Source organism: Saccoglossus kowalevskii, chromosome 13, assembly GCF_978046115.1.
Source record: "Saccoglossus kowalevskii chromosome 13, keSacKowa6.1, whole genome shotgun sequence".
NCBI lineage: Eukaryota > Metazoa > Hemichordata > Enteropneusta > Harrimaniidae > Saccoglossus > Saccoglossus kowalevskii.
This window is the reverse complement of record NC_140653.1, coordinates 2,180,926-2,208,420: the sequence shown is the minus strand read 5'-3', so window position 1 is coordinate 2,208,420 and position 27,495 is coordinate 2,180,926. Positions and strand designations below refer to the sequence as shown.

The following is a 27,495-nucleotide window of genomic DNA, read 5'->3' as shown; positions in this document are numbered from 1 at the left end:
CCATTTACTATTAATGTCTTTATTTTCTTGGAAAGCCAGTTTTAGTAATGGATTTGACGAGTTCTTTATACGATTAAAATATTTTATCATTTTTTTTTCGATAAAAGTCTCCAATGGGTAACGTTCAAGTTTGGCGTATAAACCCATTGTTGTAGTGTTTTTGGATGTACCCAAAAGAAAACGAAGATAATTTATATGTACATCTTCAATTGGTGATTTTAGTGAAATTTCATCTCCCCATACATCACTACCATATGTGAGAATTGGTCTGATTAGTTTATCAAAATTGTGATATAGCATGTGTTTTACTGGATTTTGGAAATGGGGCTTTCAATGTATTCGTATGACAGAAGACATTGTTATTTCATTATATTTTTAAAACCTTTTTATGAAAATGACTGTTTTGGTAACATTAAAAACGTAACTTCATATTAGCCGGACATTAGAAATATTTCTGCCTCAAGCTCAACACTCCAGAAACAAGCGCTGAGTAGTCAGAGCTAGTATGTTAACCCATAGATGACGAATAAAACAAAATATACTGAAACCCTCAACTTGACCAAAAACATCACAATACGATTAGTAGGCAATACTGGTCTCTTTGGCATTATGTATTGGTTGACGGTATTCTACTTGGTCCAAAAATGTTAACACCTTTCCTAAAATAGCACCCTTGTGAGTTACCTATTGATATGCTAATTTTTGTATATTTGTCCACTGATTTTCAAACAGTGTTACATGACCTTGGTTAGCTAACTCTGTATAATCTCTATTGTGTTCAGAGTTGAATATGAGACTGCCCTGTTGGTTGTATACACATTATTATATTAAGCTTTTAATTATTTGTAACCCTTACTCATTTCCCGAACACTGTATTTTTTGTGGAGAGCTTAGACGTCTATAACATTATAAAGGTTTTAGGATTGCAAAATTTACTTGGCTGAATTCTTTAGTGGTCTGAGGATGAATCAATGAGATCACAGCTGCCTGGTTGAATCATGCAGTTAAATGGAAACACATATCCAAGGCACTTAATAATCAATTAACATGTTTTTACGGCAAGAAAAGAAACAAGTGGCGAAGTTCTACTAAAATTGTCCTGGTTAATTTTATTTTTTTCCTATGATTCTCCTCACATGTCATGTTGAGATGATCGCTAGATATGGTGTCCGATAGACTGGGATCCACACTGGACTGGTTATCTGAGAATTACATGAGGCTAAAGTTCTTGTAACTATAAATTTACCCGCTTTTATTCCTATATTTTTTTTGGAACAGATCCCCCAAACGTTATCAGACCAGTTATTGTGTATGGGAGTGACATTTGGGGAGAAGAAAATTCTACAAAATCAATTGTAGAGGATGTTCAGCTTACATACTATCGGTACATTCTTGGTATCTCAAAAAATACACCAATCATGGCAATATATAGTGAATTGGGAAAATTACCTCTTGACTCTTTTATTAAGAAACAAATGATAAAATATGCCAATCGTATTGCAAATTCCACAAATACTCTACTTCAAGAAGCATACTATGTCAATAAAATTATTAAAAGTAAATGGTTTAAAAGACTTGATTTGATATTAAAAAATATTAACCATTCTTATCTTTTAAATGAAACAAATATTATCTCATTATCAAAACTAAAAACAATTGATGAGAAATTAAAAGAAGAGTATACAACTGAGTGGAAAAATGAAATAAATTATGACAATAGGAAAAAATCAAATTCTAAAAATAAACAAAGAACCTACAAACTTTTTAAAACCAAAATTGAACAAGAAAACTACTTAACAATTATGAAAAACAATGAACTTCGCAAATCCTTAACAAAATTTAGGCTTGGCAACCACTGTCTGAAAATTGAAACAGGTCGGCATATAGGATTGGATTTTAAAGACAGAGTCTGCAATATGTGCGACAATGACCATGTTGAAGATGAACAACATTTTGTCACAAATTGTCCTCATTACAATGAAATAAGATTAAAACTTTACATTGTAGCTAATAAACGTATACCAAATTTTGACAAATTTAGTAATGAAAATAAATTCATATCATTACTAAGTAACGAGAAAATGTCAATTCCTTTAGCACAATATTTAAAAAACTGTTTTAATTAAAGACAGCAGCACCTACATAAACTAAGCCAGTAACACATTCCTTGTATACAAATTTATCTTTTTTTTTTTTAATGCTTTTTTGTTCCCTTACTTTTTATGTAGTTATTTTTCTTTTACTAATATTTGATTTGTAACACTTTTCATCCCCTCCGGGGGATGTTGTGTGTTAATAAATAAATTCATTGCAATCGTGCATTCTATGCACCACACAAGATTCATTAACTACAGTCAAATTTTTATAGATATATGAGGCATAAATATTTACGGTGCAAACTTCAACGTTAAGTGGCGCGAACGCTCAGACGACGGGAATTGTCGTCAATCTTTTTTTACTTCATTTGGTTGTGTACACTTCAGATTTTATGTATACTGTATGTGACATGCAAACGCATGGTGTCATCGAGTACTGTCAGTGCTACCGTAATAACAATCTTAGTTCCAATAATTACTGAGGCTTTTATTAAGAAAGGGGAAGTAGCCAAACTGTGAATAAATGCATGCTTATTCTATTCATTCGCATTAAGTGCCATTTTCACACTTTTTTCACTCCCGTTTATAGATCACGTATGGTCGATTTCCTTGATGGGACTTATCTATGCGAGTTCCAAAGGACGGACAGTGATTGTAGTTAGTAGAGGTCTGACACAATTTTCCCAAAATTTCATTTCATTCGACTGAATATTATTATGTCACTGCCCGGTATGTAGTAGTCCATATGGGCGCAGGCTACAACTCGGGAGAGGATACAGATATCGAGAAGTAGATACTCAAGTCATAGCCTCCTTGGAATCAAGAAATTGTTATGTACTGGTATTGACGAAACCAGAATCCGTTTCTTTCTTCTAATTTTGTCACCAGATATATACCATCTCAATGTCATAGTATTCATATCGATAGGATGGGCTTAGCAACTAAAATGTTCTCAATGCAGAATTTCTTAAATCTTGTGATTAATAACGCTTTGCTTCAAAGATCCTTACATAATATTTCTATTTTAAACAACTCACATAATTTACAAATACAGACCATATTATCTACTACTGTATTAACGGGATAGCTGACAAATAGGATGAATGCAACAACTGTGGCAACGTTCTGAAAAAGTACTGGATTGTACCTTTTTAAAAGGTACAGCCCGCACTTTCACTCGTGCATGATAAATGTTAGTACTAATATCACTAATTCTCTAATAATTCACTGAGAATAAAAACGTGCAATGCCGCGCCCTTCATAAAGGATGCAAGGTGCCTCCCTGCTGTTTTTAACCAATAACCCAGAAATGCTGAAAATGCCACTGTCTACAAAGATAAAGAGGTAAAAACGATCCAGGATTGGCACAAATCCTGGTAATTTCGGTCATTATTTGCATTACAAAATTCTGCCAATCCGTGGACGGGATCGCATATACATGTACCATAGTGGTGAAACCTTCATGCTCAGACTTGGGTTGCCTGAAGTTTCGGGAATGACATGGTATGATGTAATACTGTTTTGATGGTTTTAGCATAGACGGGCTCAATTCTATGGTTATAGATACAATTCTACCATGTTACAAATAATTCGGACAACTAATTTATTCAAATTTATTAGTGATATGATCTAATGGCCCAAGTTTCATACCATGAGTGATATAATATTAGACCACAGTTCTCTATACACTGCGAAACAACGCAATGCCTCAGGCCATCAGTGTTCTTGATTGTGACAAGAAAGTCACCGCCGAAACTAGGGTGCGGTTGCAGTATGGTGATGCATAGGCAATGTTTGTAGCTGCAACAGCTTCCTGTGTGGTATAACAATCATTTCATTGAAATAAAAACAGCATTGTTTTTTAATGAAACTTGTGTGCCAAGTTGTATAGTAATGCGTTATTTATGTTCTAACCACTCACTGACATCCCGATGCCGTGACACGTTACTATGCGTAAGCAAGAACAAGAATATCTCCCTGTTTCTGTTTTTTGTGTCAAATCAAAAGATTGGCAAGTATTTCGTTTATGATTAAACCTTGTAATATTTGAATTGCTTGCAAAAACAATGAAACAATCTCGAAATATATTTCATTGGAAACTTAGACCAGAAGACGCTGGGGTGGACAAAAATTACGTAAATTGATAAAGTCTCTGAACTATGCTATTAGTGGTTATTTGTTCAGTGCCCAATCCAACGCAACTTTTTTACACCTATGGTGGGGATTAACAGATAAACGTACCCCAAAATTGTGGGGTAAGTACCGGGTATCGAGTAGTATATCGTCGGCGTAGTTATAATGGTAAAGATTCGGATTAAATTCGGCCGGAAGACAGCTACATGTAACATTGAAAGATTCAGAGACCGCTCGATAAACATATCATGCTACGCAAACGCCATCAGAAAGAAACAGAAAGTGGCTTATCATACACACCAGTGCAAAGGTCAAAAGGCAACACTTGTTAAGTGTAGCATTGATATTTTAAAATTAAATTATGAATTAGTCAAAACAGAAAATGAAAAAGTGGTTTATAAAAAAATGCGACACTTACAAAAACGCCAAACTTAATGTTTTGATTTTGAACGATGAATATGAAGGTCATTGTAAATTGCATGATATTTTAATACATTCGTTGATTTTTGATCGAAAACCTATAGGACAACATTGCATTTGAGACCTGCATATTAGTTCATCATTTTTATGATTTTTGCCCAAGATTCTAAAATAACACAAAAAGAAAATACCGCAGGAAATTACCACATCACACCACATTTATATAAAAACAGGATTTCGTGCCGCTGGTGGCACTACTCAAATCTAATAATCGCCTCCAGTAACAGTAAAACGCTTGGCTGCGTTTCGCCTGTATATATGTGATATTAAAGCAATCAAACTTGCACTTTTTTAACAAGAAGTCAAAAATATCCCTTTTTACCAAAAATATTCATCAAAATTAGAGATTTAAAGATATCACCCTGAAATGAACAAACCTGGGAGAGGTCCACATATACATGTAGTACCTACATGTATATATGTAATATCAAAGTAATCAGACTTGCAGTTTTTTACAAGAAGTAAAAATTTAGGCAGATTTTGACATGAAATGAACAAATCTGAGAGGTCGATCTATCCAGGGTACATATACACCAAGTATCAAAGCACCCAGGCTTGTAGTTTTCAAGAAGTAGTCGAAAATATAAAACATTGACGCCAACGGACGCCGACAAGTCGACAGTGGAGCTAAAAAAACCAAACATTTTATTTCATTTCAAAATAATTTTTGGGTATTTCCACGCTCAATAATTTGAGTCAATTTTGATGACAATTAGGCAGAGGGTTCTCCGAACGCACCTATTCACTATGTTCAATTACCCACCATAGACTCCGGTCAGTCAAAATGACTATTTTGAACTGTAGGCATTAATCAGCGTTTCTGCCGGTGACGGAGAGATAGAATCTAGGTCAGGGAAAGCTCCATGACCCCAAGATTCTCTTTCCCTTACGTCACGAACCACGTGACTGAGGCCATATGGCAGCATCATTAACGGCTGTACAATCACTCTGGTCCCTTTCTCTCCGCCTCAAGGACTTAGACCAACGCTACAGAAAGAGTGGGGTGATTGGGGGGGACCCAGAGTCTATGGTGGGTATGAAATATGTTAATAGGTGGGTTCAGAGCTCTGTGTTGAGGCAGTAAAAGTAATATAGACCTCTAATACAGTCACAGTAAACCACCTGGTTATGGAAGTTGGGGAGGCCGGCCTATCCTGCCTGCCTGGGCCGTAACACAAAGACATGTGCCTGGCACCCCACCCCGAATCCTTTGTACGATTTGGTAGCAACTCCGTGCTTGAACCAGGCATAGAAGCAATTCCTCCTGACCCTCGGGGATGACGGTCAGGTGTAGATCGTGTCCAGGGAATTGGTGCTAGGCAAGAAACCCGATTCATGTCTTTAGTAGCACAACTTGATTGTCCATAACGGCAGTACATCATCCGAGAAGGACACTGTCCCCAGCTCTGGCTAACGCCTACCTGAGGCGAGGGCCAGTAGGAAGACGATTTTCCACGTCAACAATTTGAGTGGTGCTGATCGGAGAGGCTCAAAGGGCGGTCTGCTTAGAGCGGACAACACAGCCAACAAGTCCCAGTTGGGCGGTTACCTTGTATGGGGTCTCGGCGTCTGAAAAGCAGTAAATAGTCTCCTAATAATAGGACAATCGGCTAGTCTTGTTCCCGTACGCTCTCAATGGTGGGAGACAAGGCCGACCTGTAGCCAACGATCGCTGCGTAGGACAAACCCACTTTGTCAAACAGGTGGACGAAGGAGCCTGCTACCAGGCCAATAGAGGGATGGTATGGATCAATTTCCCTTCTGCTACACCAATCAGTGTATGCTCGCAGCCTAAAAATGTAGGCTGTGTTGGTGGAATATCTGTTCGCCCTGGTCAGGACGTTGGCAGCCCGCTCAGATAAAGCTTTCGTATGTGTGGGTCTAATGAGAGCCTCTATGCGTGCAAGTGATATCCGCTGGGCTTGCTGGTTGTGCGCCGTCTGGTTGGGATTGCTGGTCCGTAAGTCCGGAAGCACTATTGGTGTTTCGACTAGCATTTCCGACAGAAGTGGAAACTAGGCCTTGTTTGGCCAATTGGGTGCGACCAATGATAATATGTCGAAGTTTTCTCCGGTGCCCGGTGAACTAGCGGGAAGGGAGGAAAGGCGTACACAAGTGAAAGCCGCCCTGAAAAGGAATCTGCCAGACTGTTCCTCACCCCTGGTAGGTGGTGTGCATTAGCTCCACATTGTATTCCAGGCACCAAAAGAGGATTTGCTCCGCTAGGACTGACAACGATGGGGAACGCGTCCCCCTTCCTTCTTGAAGGAGACCACCGCTGCGTTGCCTGTGCAGAGAAGGGCTCTGCGGTCTAGAACTACGGGTAGAAAGCATGCTAAGTATACTGCTTTCAGTTCGAGCGGGTTGATATGGTATGTCCGAAACTAATGCAGGGGTCTTATCCTTGGGCTTGTTCGTCCAATAGATGTGCTCCCCAACCTTGGGAGGAAGCATCTGTTACCAGAGTCATACCTGCGGCGAGTGGGTCCAAGGGGGCCCTCTGTCCGAGGTTGGCCAGTGTCGGCCACCAGGGCAGGGCTTCCTTCATTTGGACCAAGATCAAAACCCGCCTATCTAGTTTCCATAAGAGAGCTTGGCATTATAAAAGCGTTATGCGGTCGAATTAGTTCTTGGAGGGACACTGAGGGAACGTTGACTAGGCATTCGGCTTAGCGCTAAGCAACATGCTTGAAATAGCGAAACCAAGCTTACTCCATGCCAAGGGACACCAACTGCATGTTGGTTCGAGGTGGGACTTGTCAATTTACTAACGAGCCCAACTGGTGTTAGCCTGACGTGTTTGGCTATTAACCCCTAGTCCAAGTTGTGTAGTAACCAGTCGTCTAGGTACGGATTGAGGTGTACCAACATCTGTTTCATCACTCTGGTGAAAGCGTAGGGCGCTGTGCATAACCCAATCGGGGGCACCCGAAATTCGAATACTTGACCCAGCTGGCCGATTCGAAGGAGATGGCAACTCGCTGGGTGCATCGGTATGTGCAGGTAGGCCCCGCTTAAGTCTAGTGGGGGCTAGCCAGTCGAAACGGTGGATGGAGTGAAGAACCCTGAATGGCGTCTCCCTGTGGAACCGATCGAGGAGCACGTACTGATTCAGTCTGCCTAGGTCCAGAACCGGACGCCCGCCATAGTTCCGGCTGATCTACCCTGTGTATCGCGCCCTTTCCTAGCAAAACTGCTACTTCCTGCCTGATTGCTTCCACCTTGCGGGAGTCTCCTGTCAGTGCCCAATAGGGGAGACACTGACGGGGGAGATGGAGATTTCAGCGGTATCCCGTAACAGGATGTCACCATCTGGAAAGGTCCAGGTATCGGCCACCAGCTGGACTACACACGTGCAATCTGTGTACGACAAGGATATGTGGCCATGGGTTCGTCAGTTGCGAGGGGGGTGCTCTCTTCTCCCATGAAGTGAGTTTCCCCAAGGCCTGGAGTAGTCACTAAGTTGTGACCTGGCCACTCGTCGAACACATGCCTGTTCCCCTGGTTGCAGAGGTAAGCGTCAAAACATGCTTCCCCTACTGGGGAGCCACCACCTGACCCTTTTCTCCTCGGGGGTGCACCGCTACTCTTCCCTCCCATGGGAGGATATGAGCGCTTGCCTCCTGGCTGACCCTGGCTTGTGGACGACGCCCTAGGGCATTGTGTTTTCTGTGCTTGGGGTGCCCTCTGCTTACCCTTGGCAGGGCCAACTAGCTAGTGAATTTGATCTGAACCCTCTGGTTCATTGCACTTCGAAGCTCCGAGACTGTACCCGCCATTCCCTGAACCAAGAGGGTGGAAGATGTCCAGTCTGCGTCACTGGTGGGGGACGTACCCACTGACTCAGTTTGTCGGCGAAAACATGTGCGTCTAAGGCCGCGTCTCGTAGCACAGTGTTGGACCCGGCCAAGAGAGCCAGGTGACACTAGGAGATGTTGCATGTAGATGTGCGTTGGCCCACCAGTAAATGTGTCGTGTTCTGCCTCAGAGGTCTCCAGAGTCCTGGGCGCGCACAATAATGCGCTCAAGCAACACTGTCCTAAGGGGTGGATGGGTCGTCTCCGATTGAGCTGGCGAGAACGCCCATGGAACGCGGCTGTCCCCTTTTGCCCTGTTTGCCAAACGGAAATTCTTGGTCCCGGGGTCTGGGGAAAGAGCCTTGGGATCCGGTTGGGGGCATTTTGGTCTCATCCCACACTATGGGGTCTGATCCCAAAACCACACCGACTGGGTAGTGTTTGGTCCAGCGAGAAGTGTTGCCTATGTTTTGCCCACAAAGGTAAACCACCGCCTGAAAAAACAGACTGTGAGGATGCCCTCCAATCAGCGGGGGGAGACCAAGGAAAAATATCGGTACCTCCACCATCGGGCCTCCTACTCGACGTCCCGGTACCCGAAGCACCGGTAGCCGAGCGTGAGGACTTTCCACTCATGCCAAACACGCAACTCACTTTAACTGATTTGTTTACTGGACGCGCGACTTTGCTGTGAAGAAACGAGCGACGCGGTCAGTCTCAGCGATTTTGATGGCTCTGAAAGAAAATCTCAGGCCTCAGAACTCCAGTGAAAAAAACACGCCTTCATGGCAAAAACCCTGAACCCTGCACGCAGCTACGACAAAAGTATTTCGGATACGGGTTCTATGCTGGTAAATTCTGAATATACCACTGCACAGTCGACTCGAAACACGAGGAGACCCAAAAAAACGGCAGCGAGCCCTGGTGCTGTCATTACATCTATTCATTTCTAAATACATAGATCAAGTATAAAATGAAGACGACATACATGAGGGAAGCGAATTACAGTGGTAAAAGGTGCCGCCACGAAACCAACAAAGGGTTACGTAGTGGCGCCGAGTTTTAATTTCTTTGTTGTGAAAAAAATATCACACACAAAGGTGAAAACGACACGAGGGTAAAGAAGACAAGAAAAACTTATCCTACATGTACAAGTAAGAATGTCGAATGCCGCCCAGCGGCAACAACCCAGGCTAGAAATCCAGAAAGGAAAAAACAAAAGAGCCAGGCGGAGCTCCTCAGAATCATTCCCGACGAGGCGGAGATGAAAGAACTGCCATAACCAGGTGGTTTACTGCGACTGTATTAGAGGTCTATAATACTTTTACTGCCTCAACACAGAGCTCTGAACCCGCCTATTAACATATTTCATACCCACCATGGACTCCGGGTCCCCCCAACCACCCTACTCTTTCCGTAGCGTTGGTCTAAGTCCTTGAGGTGGAGAGAAAGGGACCAGAGTGATTGTACAGCCGTTAATGGCGCTGCCATATGGCCTCGGTCACGTGGTTCGTGACGTAAGGGGAAGAGAATCTTGGGGTCATGGGGCTACCTCTGACCTAGATTCTATCTCTCCATCTCCGACAGAATCTCTGATTAATGCCTACAGTTCAAAATAGTCATTTTGACTGACAGGAGTCTATGGTGGGTAATTGAACGTAGTGAATAAAGGTATCTCAATGCTATATTTTTATGTGGAAAACCTGCATTTCAAAATTGAACTGTGAAAAAAAAGTTTTAAATCAAATCATTCAATTTTTGTGAGATATTTTGTGCACGTTTCACAGTAAACAGAAAATCATTCATCACTGAGGGTGAATATATAATTGGTTCACACAACAATATCATTTTCTGATATAAACATGTATTTGGAAATATCATCAATTAGGTTTATAGTAGGAGTGTTTGAGACAAATTAAAGACTATGTAATGTTTGTCATACTTTCAGTATTACAATTTTTATGCCTTCTGGAGACCAAAAATTAAATAAACAAATAGGATCACAAGACAATATTTTGAACATGAAATGTCATGGAAAATGCTGACAATTTTGTGATATTATTTATTTATATCTCAAAATTGTGTTTGGTCACTTAGGATGAAAGAATCATTATTATTGATACAAATCCTAATATTGTTTAAACATTTCAGAAAATTTACATATAATTAATTTTTTAGTAGGACAAAATTTTCCATTATACACAATAGGATTTTTTCTCCCATAATGCATTGCTCATATATGTTCAGTAGTCAAACTGTTTATTGAACTGCAGCATGATACTTACAGAATTGAAGAAAACAGGATGAATATATGAGTATGGGGGATTTTCTGGATAAATTGAACCACTTTATATATTAACTTATAGATGTTGTTAAGGTAGGACACTGTGAATAGACAAAACACTGTGATTAATTACATGATTACCATGGCAACAAGAGTTGAACTACACTGCAGTATATTTAAAACTTATTGATATCAAAGAAAGGATTGATAGGCCATTGAATTCCAGCCTATTAAAATCACTGCCATGAACTTGGAATAGTTGCCATAACATATATTGTCATAGTTATTATGTAATTGCCCATTGAACAAAAACAAAACTCTATTGCAAACTTACAAAGTGGCAATTTCCAGGTGGCAGAGCCCATTTTAGAATCAATGACATCAGATGAATCTGTGAGCGGGACTTCAGGGATTGGTTTATCTATTAATGGCAATGGACTCAAGTCATCATCCTCTCCTGAAGGTAAAGCATAGAAAGGATGTCAATGCACAGTTAAACAATTTGGCAGCAACTGTTCTATTGAGATAAATCACTAAACTACAACCAACATTAATGGCATCCATTGAATTGCTTACACACATTGATGTCATTTATTAAACTGCTACCAACATTAATGACATTCACTGAAGTGCTACCAACATTAATGACATTCACTGAACTGCTACCAACATTAATGTCATTCCTTAAACTGCTACCACCAATAATGACATTCATTGAACAGCTACCAACATTAATTGCATTCATTAAACTGCTACCAACATTAATGTCATTCATTGAACTGCTACTAAAATTAATAACATTCATTAAACTGCTACAAACATCAATGGCATTCATTGAACTGCCACCAATATTAATGGGATTCATTGAACTGCTACCAACATTAAGGGAATTCATTAAACAGCTACTGACATTAATGACATTCATTAAACAGCTACCAACATTAATGACATTCATTGAACTGAAACCCACATTCATGGCATTCATTGAACATATTCATTAGTATACCTTCATTACTTGAAAACTCATCTACTGCTTTTGCTGCATTCTCTGCTGCCTCTGCTAATTCTTTCTGACGAACCTGAAATTGTTAATTTCCAGATCAGACAGACAATATCTTTCTATTTCATTTTGAGAAGTTATTTTCACTCAAATGTTCCAATGAACTTTAAATTGCTCCAGTATAATATTTCAATTTGCATACTGTGAGTAAATGTTCAGTAACTATGGCAATGTTTGGTAACTATGGCAATGTTTGGTAACTATGGAAAATGTTGTACCGGGTAATGAAGCATGGATGTAATGACAACAAAATCAGTTGTTAGAAGAACTATGACTTGGAATACACATACATTTAATGAGACTAATTCAGCCAAAAATTAAGATTAGCAACAATTTTTGAATTATGAATTAATATTTAAAAATATATTATTACAATATATATAAATCAATTTAAAAAAAATTCTGGTTATTCATAATTTGAGTGCCAAATCTTTTTAACATTTAATTTTATTTAAAATATCTGTGATTTAATTTATTTTCCCTGTGTTGCTTTAAACTATTTACATTATAGAGGTTTTAAGATTTGGCAATCAAAATGTGAGAATTTAGTTTATTGCAGTTTTTGAATTCAGGTCATATGTATGGATGATTGTGATGTAATGAAGTGAAAATGGAATTTACCGGTGACGTAATATGTTCAACTTGTGTACTGTCGGTATCACTGTCCATAACACCTTCTACTTCATCTTCATGTGCACTGCTGTCCTGGCTAATTGAGATATCCTAAATGATACAATGGTATGAGTGAAGGTTTGTTGCTTAACTTCTCCAGTGATTCACTGCCGGTGACATTGCTAGCAAAGTGTACACACATACATGTATGTGTATGTTATTGCTGAGGTCACTTTACTAGTCTCAGTGTTTTTCAGATTAATGTGCTTTAAATTTCTAGGAATGAAGTAACTGCTAATTGTGCACAAAAATAACAAACATTAACAACAATTTGTGTACATTTCTTGTCACATGATCAGAATGTTTATGGGTCAATGAAAGGAAACATACATGGCTGACAGAAATGTTGTGCAGTAATATATACCATGACAGTGGAACTATTGATGAAATCACATTGGGTGTGTTTTGTATGCTAACATGTTGTTCTATTTCACACAAATGCCTTATTGACACTGTCTGCTTGTTTATGATATTTCCTCCAAGTTGATAAGACTTTTTTTTGGTAGAAGGAGGGCTGGTTAATAATCCTGACAATACACTGAACCTTTGTCATCACAAACTGTACATAAACTCTGGACAACCTTCAGGCAGCACATACAGTATGTGACATCACACTGTGGTGATATTAATCTTTATGGACTGGATATGGCTTTTTTTAAGTTTAATATATAATATGAGATATGACAATTCATTATTGTACTTACCTCCTCCGCATAATCACGTAGCACACTTTGCCAAATAGTAACCAATGTTTTATAAGTAACCGGCCGCGAGAGCAATGAACCAAATACATACTGTAAATTAATTGTATTGATATTAATGTTTACAAATTTAACATACAATCTATACAGAGTACATTCTTAACTATCTATACTTAGGTAAAACTTACGAAATTCTTTTTACCTTATAAGATAGACAAACCAGACTGTAGATACTGTTTAGTATTAAATAGTCATTATTATTATAATGAAATATATTTATTCATTCTCAAAATATGACAAATTATCGTTTCAAGTAGATACCAGTATTGGATATCTGAGTTCTTATTACGGCAAAATTATACTATGATCCATATAATACAGTATTCTGATAGTTATGATGCACTGAAATGCAGTAATATTCTAAGTACATGCTTAGATGATGAGTCAGCAAAGTCAGTCATGACAGGGCTAAGGTAATGTGTGAATGGTTAAGGCTACTATTGGATTTCTTTAGTATTCCTATAAGAATACTATTGGATTTCTATAGTAGTCCTATAAGAATACTATTGGATTTCTTTAGTATTCCTATAAGAATACTATTGGATTTCTTTAGTATTCCTATAAGAATACTATTGGATTCCTTTAGTAGTCCTATCAGAATACTATTGGATTTCTATAGTAGTCCTATAAGAATACTATTGGATTTCTTTAGTATTCCTGTAAGAATACTATTGGATTTCTATAGTAGTCCTATAAGAATACTATTGGATTTCTTTAGTATTCCTATAAGAATACTATTGGATTTCTTTAGTATTCCTATAAGAATACTATTGGATTCCTTTAGTAGTCCTATCAGAATACTATTGGATTTCTATAGTAGTCCTATAAGAATACTATTGGATTTCTTTAGTATTCCTGTAAGAATACTATTGGATTTCTATAGTAGTCCTATAAGAATACTATTGGATTTCTTTAGTATTCCTATAAGAATACTATTGGATTCCTTTAGTAGTCCTATCAGAATACTATTGGATTTCTATAGTAGTCCTATAAGAATACTATTGGATTTCTTTAATATTCCTGTAAGAATACTATTGGATTTCTATAGTAGTCCTATAAGAATACTATTGGATTTCTTTAGTAGTCCTATCAGAATACTATTGGATTTCTATAGTAGTCCTATAAGAATACTATTGGATTTCTTTAGTATTCCTATAAGAATACTATTGAATTTCTTTAGTAGTCCTATAAGAATACTATTGGATTTCTATAGTATTCCTATAAGAATACTATTGGATTTCTTTAGTATTCCTATAAGAATACTATTGGATTCCTTTAGTATTCCTATAAGAATACTATTGGATTCCTTTAGTAGTCCTATCAGAATACTATTGGATTCCTTTAGTAGTCCTATCAGAATACTATTGGATTTCTATAGTAGTCCTATAAGAATACTATTGGATTTCTTTAGTATTCCTATAAGAATACTATTGGATTTCTTTAGTAGTCCTATCAGAATACTATCGGATTTCTTTAGTTGTTCTCAAAGAATACTATTGGATTTCTATAGTAGTCCTATAAGAATACTATTGGATTTCTATAGTAGTCCTATAAGAATACTATTGGATTTCTATAGTAGTCCTATAAGAATACTATTGGATTCCTTTAGTATTCCTATAAGAATACTATTGGATTTCTATAGTAGTCCTATAAGAATACTATTGGATTTCTTTAGTATTCCTATAAAAATACTATTGGATTTCTTTAGTATTCCTATAAGAATACTATTGGATTTCTTTAGTATTCCTATAAGAATACTATTGGATTTCTTTAGTATTCCTATAAGAATACTATTGGATTTCTTTAGTATTCCTATAAGAATACTATTGGATTTCTATAGTAGTCCTATAAGAATACTATTGGATTTCTATAGTAGTCCTATAAGAATACTATTGGATTTCTATAATAGTCCTATAAAAATACTATTGGATTTCTTTAGTATTCCTATAAGAATACTATTGGATTTCTTTAGTATTCCTATAAGAATACTATTGGATTTCTATAGTAGTCCTATAAGAATACTATTGGATTCCTTTAGTATTCCTATAAGAATACTATTGGATTTCTTTAGTAGTCCTATCAGAATACTATCGGATTTCTTTAGTTGTTCTCAAAGAATACTATTGGATTTCTTTAGTTGTTCTAAAAGAATACTATTGGATTTCTTTAGTAGTCTTATAAAAATACTATTGGATTTCTATAGTAGTCCTAAAGGATACTATTGAATTTCTTTAGTAGTCCTATAAAAATACTATTGGATTTCTATAGTAGTCCTATCAGAATACTATTGTATTTCTATAGTAGTCCTATAAGAATACTATTGTATTTCTTTAGTAGTCCTATAAGAATACTAGTGGATTTCTATAGTAGTCCTATAAGAATACTATTGTATTTCTTTAGTAGTCCTATAAGAATACTATTGGATTTCTTTAGTAGTCCTATAAGAATACTATTGGATTTCTATAGTAGTCCTATAAGAATACTATTGGATTTCTTTAGTATTCCTATAAAAATACTATTGGATTTCTTTAGTAGTCCTATAAGAATACTATTGGATTTCTTTAGTAGTCCAATAAGAATACGATTGGATTTCTTTAGTTGTTCTTAAAGAATACTATTGTATTTCTTTAGTAGTCCAATAAGAATACTATTGGATTTCTTTAGTATTCCTATAAGAATACTAATGGATTTATTTAGTATTCCTATAAGAATACTATTGGATTCCTTTAGTATTCCTATGAGAATACTATTGGATTCCTTTAGTAGTCCTATCAGAATACTATTGGATTCCTTTAGTATTCCTATAAGAATACTATTGGATTTCTTTAGTAGTCCTATCAGAATACTACTGGATTTCTTTAGTTGTTCTCAAAGAATACTATTGGATTTCTTTAGTTGTTCTAAAAGAATACTATTGGATTTCTTTAGTAGTCCTATAAAAATACTATTGGATTTCTATAGTAGTCCTAAAAGATACTATTGAATTTCTTTAGTAGTCCTATAAGAATACTATTGGATTTCTTTAGTATTCCTATAAGAATACTATTGGATTTCTTTAGTATTCCTATAAGAATACTATTGGATTTCTATAGTAGTCCTATCAGAATAGTATTGGATTTCTTTAGTTGTTCTCAAAGAATACTATTGGATTTCTTTAGTATTCCTATAAGAATACTATTGGATTTCTATAGTAGTCCTATAAGAATACTATTGGATTTCTATAGTAGTCCTATCAGAATAGTATTGGATTTCTTTAGTTGTTCTCAAAGAATACTATTGGATTTCTTTAGTTGTTCTAAAAGAATACTATTGGATTTTTTTAGTAGTCCTATAAAAATACTATTGGATTTCTATAGTAGTCCTAAAGGATACTATTGAATTTCTTTAGTAGTCCTATAAAAATACTATTGGATTTCTATAGTAGTCCTATCAGAATACTATTGGATTTCTATAGTAGTCCTATAAGAATACTATTGTATTTCTTTAGTAGTCCTATAAGAATACTATTGGATTTCTATAGTAGTCCTATAAGAATACTATTGTATTTCTTTAGTAGTCCTATAAGAATACTATTGGATTTCTTTAGTAGTCCTATAAGAATACTATTGGATTTCTATAGTAGTCCTATAAGAATACTATTGGATTTCTTTAGTATTCCTATAAAAATACTATTGGATTTCTTTAGTAGTCCTATAAGAATACTATTGGATTTCTTTAGTAGTCCAAAAAGAATACGATTGGATTTCTTTAGTTGTTCTTAAAGAATACTATTGTATTTCTTTAGTAGTCCAATAAGAATACTATTGGATTTCTTTAGTATTCCTATAAGAATACTATTGGATTTCTTTAGTATTCCTATAAGAATACTATTGGATTTCTTTAGTATTCCTATAAGAATACTATTGGATTCCTTTAGTATTCCTATAAGAATACTATTGGATTCCTTTAGTAGTCCTATCAGAATACTATTGGATTCCTTTAGTATTCCTATAAGAATACTATTGGATTTCTTTAGTATTCCTATAAGAATACTATTGGATTCCTTTAGTAGTCCTATCAGAATACTATTGGATTCCTTTAGTATTCCTATAAGAATACTATTGGATTCATTTAGTATTCCTATAAGAATACAATTGGATTTCTTTAGTAGTCCTATAAAAATACTATTGGATTTCTATAGTAGTCCTAAAGGATACTATTGAATTTCTTTAGTAGTCCTATAAAAATACTATTGGATTTCTATAGTAGTCCTATCAGAATACTATTGTATTTCTATAGTAGTCCTATAAGAATACTATTGTATTTCTTTAGTAGTTCTATAAGAATACTATTGGATTTCTATAGTAGTCCTATAAGAATACTATTGTATTTCTTTAGTAGTCTTATAAGAATACTATTGTATTTCTTTAGTAGTCCTATAAGAATACTATTGTATTTCTTTAGTAGTCCTATAAGAATACTATTGGATTTCTATAGTAGTCCTAAAGGATACCATTGAATTTCTTTAGTAGTCCTATAAAAATACTATTGGATTTCTATAGTAGTCCTATCAGAATACTATTGGATTTCTATAGTAGTCCTATAAGAATACTATTGGATTTCTTTAGTATTCCTATAAGAATACTATTGGATTTCTTTAGTAGTCCTATAAAAATACTATTGGATTTCTATAGTAGTCCTAAAGGATACTATTGAATTTCTTTAGTAGTCCCATAAAAATACTATTGGATTTCTATAGTAGTCCTATAAGAATACTATTGGATTTCTTTAGTATTCCTATAAAAATACTATTGGATTTCTTCAGTAGTCCTATAAGGATACTATTGGATTTCTATAGTAGTCCTATAAGGATACTATTGTATTTCTTTAGTAGTCTTATAAGAATACTATTGTATTTCTTTAGTAGTCCTATAAGAATACTATTGTATTTCTTTAGTAGTCCTATAAGAATACTATTGGATTTCTATAGTAGTCCTAAAGGATACCATTGAATTTCTTTAGTAGTCCTATAAAAATACTATTGGATTTCTATAGTAGTCCTATCAGAATACTATTGGATTTCTATAGTAGTCCTATAAGAATACTATTGGATTTCTTTAGTATTCCTATAAGAATACTATTGGATTTCTTTAGTAGTCCTATAAAAATACTATTGGATTTCTATAGTAGTCCTAAAGGATACTATTGAATTTCTTTAGTAGTCCTATAAAAATACTATTGGATTTCTATAGTAGTCCTATAAGAATACTATTGGATTTCTTTAGTATTCCTATAAAAATACTATTGGATTTCTTCAGTAGTCCTATAAGGATACTATTGGATTTCTATAGTAGTCCTATAAGGATACTATTGGATTTCTTTAGTAGTCCAAAAAGAATACTATTGAATTTCTTTAGTAGTCCTATAAGAATATTATTGAATTTCTTTAGTAGTCCTATAAGAATACTATTGAATTTCTTTAGTAGTCCTATAAGAATACTATTGGATTTCTAATACTAATTATGTTTTTGTCAACACACAAAACATCAGGTTATACCTATCAGTACGACACATTCGTTTAGGATTACTTAAAAAATTCAATAGTATTTCTTTAGTAATCCTATAAGAAAGGGGCCAAAATACTGAAGGATCTTTTAGAATTCATATAGGAATATTTTAGAATCTTACATGTATAGGATTCCTTTAGGATTGGTCCTAAAGGAATATTATAGAATTAGAATCCTATAAGACTTAGTCTTATGGGAATCCTATAGGATATTTTCGTAAGGGTCACTTGACACTTCCAGCAAATTTGTGTTTTACAACCCTAAGTGATATACCGGTACATGTATATATTAATTTTCAGTTCAACAAATCACTGATTTATATAATATTTAATACAGTTTTAAATGAACATGTCTAAGAAACAGAACCTTTAGAATTGAGTATATAAAGATTAATGTATCACCTTCTTATCATCCATAGTGCGAACTCCTATGGCGTTTGGCACAACTAAAGCTGTTCTTTCCCTTGTTATGGATTTGATTGTAAGTACTGGAATAATCACCTGAAAGTTAATACAATTGCTAATTGAGTTAAGTACAAAAATTACTTGGAAATCACAACACAGTGATAGTTTATAATTTAGAAGAATTTACATCGTCTAATGCTTTTCAAACTTTATGAATAGAATCAAGATATTTTAATTTAGATTTCTAAGTTAGAACCTAAATTGTCTGTAATTTGATTCCGCAACCAAAAAGATAGTGAGCCATCAACCTGGTTACTTGTGGTGCCAATAGATTTACCAACTCAATATAGTGTGGCCTTACACATAGTATATTTGTACAAATACACACCAATTACACAAGATGATTTATTTTGGGAAGCCATTATAAATAGACATTTCACTTTTCAACTTATTTATATATATCAACAAGACACTTTGTGATGTATACATTTGCCATGAGTTCCACAGTATCTTTTTTTACTGATGTGACTACAGTGACTATGTACAATGTAGTATACTTGGCAGTTGTTTTTTTGTTTTGTCGATTGTTAATTGTCAGTTGTTTTGTTTTCTTAGAATTTTGTACAAAAATCAACGGTTAAATAGGTGTATTATTTCCACTTTGTAGTAAATCGTTGACAGTACTTGTATACTTTGTTCTCCAGTATAAATATCAGTTTCTTTGGAAGCATAAGATTGTAATGTTGTAAATTTTGTTCATTAATGTTGTAAATGATGGTATCTCTGGGGCCTTCAGAGTCGCATGTTGATTATGTCCCTGCCTGTTTACTTACTTACTGTCAGTGTCTGACTGGTATATACAAAATGTGACCAAGAAAACGTTAGAATAGTAAAAAAAACCTAAAAATCAGTTGCCCGTACCATGAGCTGCAGAACCAAAACAATTTGTCAGTCGTAGCTGTGCACAGCAGCGATATGATTTTACACATCAAAATTGAAAATCGCAAGTGTAACACTAAATACAGCTATCACAGCCCGCACTCGGATAATCAATCTTCATGAGTGACGTAACTGGCATTTCCATCTATTAGCTTCTATTCCCACTATCCTAAAACGCTCAAGTGAATGTTGTCAAATTCGCGAGTGTGCGTATTTTTGTACAGTGGCGTAAACATTGCTACAATCAAAGACGCACTGAACAGAAAGTCCATTCTGAGCTAGTACCATTGTCAATTTTTGGAGAGTAGAGGACCATTTACACAGGGAACGCCCTTGTAAGAAATTGTTAAAATTGCCCAATTGGCATACAATGTATCAAAATCCTGTATTGAAACAGAACATATTCTATATTCACTAAAAACAAAACAAAAACGTTGTTATACTTCTAGACTGACAACAAACTCGAAACAAAAAAAACAGTCTGATTCAAACAACCTTGAAAATCAAGTCTTATCGCCACTGCATTTCCAAGCGAAAATACACCGATGCCAAAAACAACTGATTTTCGCCAAATCTTCTGAGTTTTTGATAATATCATTAATTCAGTTCAGTGGTTATTTATTAAAGACACTCGGGGAACCAAAATTGACAATTAAATCACTCCGTCGCGATAAATCAGCGATAATAGTCAAGGGGATGAGGGACTGAATTTCAAAAACATATTTTATATATAGGTACATGTATATAATAATAACTGCATCATTTTACCATTTGTGATTTAAAACAGACATTTTCCATTGGCATTTAGATTTGATGAATTAATTGTCATAGCAATCACAATAATGAAACAAAAATTTATACAGACTTACCTGATTTTCTTTTCCAAATATATTGGAATGAAAGCACAACCAATTTTTAGAAATATATAATCGACCTTGATGTAACATATTACCTTTCAACAGAGCACATGTATAACCTAAAACAAGAACAGCAAGGGGGGATTGTATTTATTTAAATAACACAGTGAAACTATTACAGCCTTTCCCAATGAGAATCTACATATCAAAAGACGAAAATTGGTGTGTAAGCTGATAATTTTAATCTGCATGTTTATCAATATATGGGGGGGGGGGTCTATCGATAGTTTGCTCCTTTCCTGGGTTGAGACAAAACCCACTGAGGGACGTGAGAGCTGTAATTGGCAACAACTAATAAACAATAAAACTTGTTTTTTTAGCCAATTTCTACCACTGATTTATATTGTTAAGATATCGTCTAAACTAGACCAATATCTTGAAAAAATATACAGACAACCAACAGATGTCAAAATTGAGCTTGACTCTGATTCCAAACTGGTAATAAATTATCCAAGCCTGAAAAGATCAGATAAAAACTATTTGTGAGTTATTGTAACCACAAAGATGACAACAATGACGACGAGGACAGGCATTTCCCCTTCATCTATTATTTGAGAAAGATGAAAAGTTCACCGCATTAGAAAAAGATGTAAATTGTAGTGTCACTATGGTAACACTTTTATAAAATATTCACTTCAAGTCACTGTAGTTGGCATAAGTACAATGCCTTAAAGTGAATATATGCAATGCACCTAGTACATATAAGTGGTGATCCTTACTTGTTATTGCATATTCCTCCTGTGGAATTGGTTTAAATAGCTTGTGGAAATGTCTATTGCGACTGTCCTGTTCAAACAAAAAAAAAAGTCAAAAGTTAGTTGGATAGAATAGTTGAACATGTGATAACATTATGTTATGATATGTAAATACAAACATTCACAATACAATGTTTAAAAGCTCAGATATAGACAGACATGGTAGTGCATATGCCATTCAAATTTTTTCTTTAGGTTCAGGAAATCTAAAGGTGGTTTACAAGGTTTCTTGCTTCACATTTTTTCTGGAGTGTTGTTTTTTTAATATGAAATCTGCGTCTTTATGTTGTTTTTTATCTACATGTATGCTCTAGTTTTCTAATTACTGCAAGATAAAATTGTATGTAGTTATTTAGCAGACAAAGCGACACGTTATTTCAGCTTACAGGGTTATGAATGCCCCGTGCCATTCACAGGTCATTCATGTGCCTAATGAAAGTGTTAACAAATCAGTATATTCAATAATCAAAACACCAGGAGTCAAAATTGATAATAGAAAAATTGCAATGTATTTAGCTAACTCCTTAAACATTGGTGCAGTATGCATAGCATATTTAAGCAATAACCCCCGCCGAAGGCGGGTATACCACGAGATATTGCACAATTCACGACATATATGCACGAGCCGCAGGCGAGTGCATATATGGAGTGAATTGTACAATATCAAGTGGTATACCCAACTTCGGCGGGGGTTATTGCTATTATATTATACCAGTATATTGGCAATTCGATAAAACTTGTAAAAAAAGAGTTTACTTTCATCTACTAAAAGATCATGATTATGGATGGCCCTTGAACATGAATATTTATAAGAATAGTATGTAGTTGTACGCTGAATGCATACAAAAATTACATGCGCAACACAGTTCAAATTGAATACAAACTAATTTTTATTCCACATGAAAAAAACATATCCACGTTGAATAGAGCAGCGTAAACACACAAATTAGCATAACAAAGGATGACCTTTCTGACCTTTTACTGACGCACAACGCGATTTGAAATACAGGGTCGTGTACAGTTTGGATCATTTAAACAACGGATTTTCCATGTTTTCATTCCGGTTTTTGTACAATTTGGACTGTAATTTGCCCATTGAAAGTACAGTTGTGAAATAAACCGGTTTTGTGACTCATCATACTACTTGTAACTGTGGATATTTGACGTTCAGCGGTACGCGGCCGGACGCGGTGTATCATGTACGGCGACCGGCACAGCGACCTCAGTTCCAACATCTGACCTGGATACCTTTGGTATAACCAAAGTTTTGTGACAGTATGACTGACAAGTTTTGTCGTTGTTCTGGGGTAAGTTTGATGGTGTAAGATCGGATTTTCGCATCGTTTTTGTGACACGTACATGATATGCCTTGTCTCAACTCCGGCCGAAAGACTTTGCACGCCGACGCTCTAATACAGTGGTTGGTGTACACTTAGCCCTGAGTACAGTCCTGTAGGTTGGCCTCCTTCCGCTGATCATTCGGCCCCCACAGGGCTAGTGTACACTCGGCACAAATCTGTAGCTTTCAAAATTACCTTCATCATCTCCTGTAATTTATTTACCCATAGTGAAGAATTACAATACCATATATCGTCGTCGAATCCTGCGTTGTCCCATGTTTTTTGAAACAGATGGCAATTACCCGGGTGCACTGCAATTTTGTCAGCTGCCGCTACCGGACACCGGTTGTTATTGGTGGCATACATTTTTGCCTGTGACTCATAGTTTTTTTGCATTTTTATGTCATTAAATCCCTCAATTATATCTTGTACTTAAAGATCATGTTTTCTTTGTTGGAAGTTCGCAATCCATCTCAAAGTAACAACACTGAGAACATAGCGTTCTGGCGTTCGTGTAGGCACCTCACGGTGTTGAGGGACGGTGGTTTAGGTTTGTGTGGCGAACGACAATCACCCAACGACCGACGCTCACAACTTGGATCCCACCATTAACAAAAAGCAATATTATAGTTATATAACTTTTCAGATGTTTTTAATTCAGTATTTTTTTCAATTTTCTTCTAAAATTCAACCACTATATTTCCCTAAAAAATCAAATAATACCGGTTTTATGTATTTCCGTATTAAACCTGTAGTCAATTCATGTTCCAGGGCCACTTGGTTTAGCCGTGCATTATCAGCCAATATACCATGGATTGCATATGCAAATTTTGTGTTTGGACCAATCAAATCAATGGATTAACACCATCAATATACTGGTATAATATAATTGTCTATATCTAAGACTTCAGATGATATATAGGTTGTCATAGTAACAGAGAATGTTTGAATCACAGAGTAATTTATAACTTGCTACATAAAAATGATAAGATTTATATTGTTGCCATGACACCACATCTAACTTAATTTTGAAATAGATCAACACAGATGGTTCTCACATTGTGATAGGAGATTGTGTGGAAGAAACTAAAAATATTTGGTGGATTGCTTTTCCATCAAATTTTACTGAAAGTATGAAGTGCTAAGATTTTTGTATGCAAATGTATCTAATTAACAGATAGAAACAAGCAACCAAAATATACATACATCAATTTTTGATATTGCACCATTTAGCATGTCTGTGACACCAAATGACTTCGACCTGAAAGTATGTTGTAATAATAAATTTATTGTTATTGAATCTCTGTTGAGTTATAGAGAAAATTACAATAAAGAGTAAAATTATAATAACAAGCCACCTGTCGGCTGAGATAGCTCCGCTGTTAACAATGCACATTTCTATTAAAGAACCGAAGATATCATTAGAAAATGAACAATAATTGGCATAAATATCTGATCTGCCTGAATTGTGTGAAGATATACAAATTACCCGATAAACTGTATTAATCCACAAGGTACTGTACATCTCACCATTAATTAATTAATTATTTTTTTTATTAGAACCACTGGTATAGCTATTTTTATACATAATGTACATGTATACTGTGTTTGAATAAAATATTTCTGTCTACCTCACATAAGGACATGTTGAGCTTTACCAAGCCACTGTAAATAATTAGTATGTGATCGATAGCACAAAGCTTACAGAAACAGCAGTATATTTTCACAATTTAATTTGCAAAATATCTTTACAGATAACAATTTTGAAAAATTAAGGTCCACAAAAGTAGAAATAGAAATTAGAAGTTTCTTATTAATCAACTGCAATGTAATTATATTTATTAGTATCTTTTCTTATCAATAATCTTTACTGCCAGTAATGAAATGCACATGGTGGTGATGAAACAGAGAAACATCTAGTGTTATAATTTGTTTACAGCTATAGCAAATAAAGACAGCCGTTTATGATGACACTATTGTACATGTTGCAGAGTATCATACACAAATAATGATGACACTATTGTACATGTTGCAGAGTATCATACACAAATAATGATGACACTATTGTACATGTTGCAGAGTATCATACACAAATAATGATGACACTATTGTACATGTTGCAGAGTATCATACACAAATAATGATAGACTTACCTGCTAGATTTTTTGCGCATTGATTTTTTTATAATATTCTTTTTGTTTGGGTCGTTATTGTTATCTTGGCAATCATCATTGGCACCGTCAGTCTCCATGGTAACATCCCTCTTTTCAGACTTTGGAGATGCTGGAACATCATTACTGGGGGAAACAAATAACACTATTTAGGATGTAGTCTGAAAAAAAACATGCCATAATTTCCAGTACAGTACCTTAGGGTTTGACTGATAAAGTGTCAATATGATTAAAACTGTTACTATGGAGATATAAATTGATAGATTTGTAATATATCGGTTAGGATGATCGACCTATATAAGTGTTAATTACTGCCAATACAACTGTACATGTACACCCATGAAAAATATCAACTTTATAGTCTGCATAGTCAAAATTAATACTCACAGTGTGTGTGGTAACATTTTGTTATGGTCTGCTTCATTCAAAATTTTAAAATGCTATTTTACTAAATAATATTATATGATGCATTTGTAATGAGATAGCAGTATTTTAAAATTAATTTTTAATACAAGGCAGGTAACTTCCTGGTAGGCTGGACAAATTTGAAAGTCACCTACCCTTTAGAAGGTCAGTACAAAGATGTGTGTTTTATAAAGTGTCAACAAGTCATTGTTAATGTTCCCATTGGACTTACGAGAAATGTTATTCATGCCAAAAATAAAGTAATGTGCACCAAAAGCATAGTTAATAATTTAGAGTGAATAATTGGCTGGTCTAGTATCAACAGAAATTAGATGACTCTTCCAAAATCGTAATATATGGTCAGAAATTAAACAGGGTATGCTATTCATGAATTTTTTTTATCCGAACTGAATTTAATTTGTCCAGGCCAATGTACAGAGATACAAAACAAATCATCATAAACATGTATCTCAATATGTATGATGTTTGTATGAAAGCATGCATACATGTAAGATACCACATTTTCAAAAACGATGGCTGCCAGTCGACCATCTTGGATTGAATCAGTAAACCATTGCATGTACATACATGTATGTCCTAGATAAAGAACTAGGCACATGCAAAGAACGAACAGATTTGGTCCATAGGGTTCTGAAATATGACTCTGGACAGATGGAAGGAAGGACTGATGAACAGCTAGAGACCAAATTATAAGTCCCCCTTTTGAACTTTGTTCTAATGGGGACTAAAAAGTCGCTTGTCTCATTTTCATCACACCAATTGGACCCACCATAAAGGGAATGACAACACTGGAAACTACACTAAAATTGTCAAACACTCAATGTGAAAGATAATTAACCCATCAAGAAGATCGATTACAATGCATGCTGGGTTTGTTTCCATGGATACACTCAGTACTTTTAAATGTAATGGCCTTGAACTTCATATCAAGGACAATGCATTAACAAGAAGGAACTAATTTGAAGATAGGAAATATGTTTATACATTTGTCAAATAATAAACTGAATGAAATCCCAGGCCCTGTTAATTACAATGAGAGCTTTCCTCTATTCAAATGTAGCTGTGTTTGTATATAAAAGTAAATTATTTAAATATAATCTCACACAGAAAAATTTATCCAAAAATAACAAACAATCAAAGAAAGCTTAGAAAGAACTCCCATGTGCTGAGAGTATTCAAGACACATTAAATATAATTTGAAATTACTTAGCTGAAAACTAATTATGCAAATCAGAAAATTAACATGAACAGATTTGATTGTAAAACTAATGAGGTCTGCGCAATGTAACAAAAACTCTATGTACCAAGTTTAATTGAAATGTGATTAGAACCAAAAAATTATGGATTATTATGCTAATTAGGGAAATAATATGAACAGAGTTTTACCCCAAACTAATTAGGTTTGTACATTGTCCTAGAGCATCTTTGTACTAAGTTTCATTAAAATGGAAATTAGTACTTTAGATATCAGTGAGAAAGCTTAAAATTGGTTAATTATGCAAATTGGGTAATTAATATGTACAGATTTTAACCCACAATTATCCAGGTCTGTCTATTGTCCTACAGCATCCATGTATAAACATTCATTGATATGTGATGATTAGTACCTGAGATATCAATGTGAAAGTTGGAAATTGGTTAATTATGCAAATTAAGTGATTAATATGCACAAATATTTACCAAAAAATAATTGTGTCTCTGCATAATTCTAGAT

The 27,495-nt window shown here is 35.1% G+C and overlaps 1 protein-coding gene across 4 annotated transcripts in view; it reads right to left on the bottom strand.

Moving 5' to 3' along the window:
* The window catches only part of LOC144352019 (uncharacterized), a 140,921-nt gene that overhangs the window by 11,541 nt on the left and 101,885 nt on the right, over positions 1–27,495 (bottom strand). For all 4 annotated transcript variants that reach the window (XM_085506854.1, XM_085506856.1, XM_085506855.1 and 1 more), the window contains exons 3-12: positions 25,338–25,481; positions 24,391–24,445; positions 21,809–21,875; positions 21,042–21,148; positions 19,231–19,329; positions 13,227–13,316; positions 12,472–12,573; positions 11,797–11,869; positions 11,125–11,247; positions 10,792–10,891 (exon numbers count right to left, since the gene is read on the bottom strand). In XM_085506854.1, coding sequence (XP_085362980.1) covers positions 10,792–10,891; positions 11,125–11,247; positions 11,797–11,869; positions 12,472–12,573; positions 13,227–13,316; positions 19,231–19,329; positions 21,042–21,148; positions 21,809–21,875; positions 24,391–24,445; positions 25,338–25,481 — 960 coding nt within the window. The remainder of the gene's footprint in view (positions 1–10,791; positions 10,892–11,124; positions 11,248–11,796; positions 11,870–12,471; positions 12,574–13,226; positions 13,317–19,230; positions 19,330–21,041; positions 21,149–21,808; positions 21,876–24,390; positions 24,446–25,337; positions 25,482–27,495) is intronic.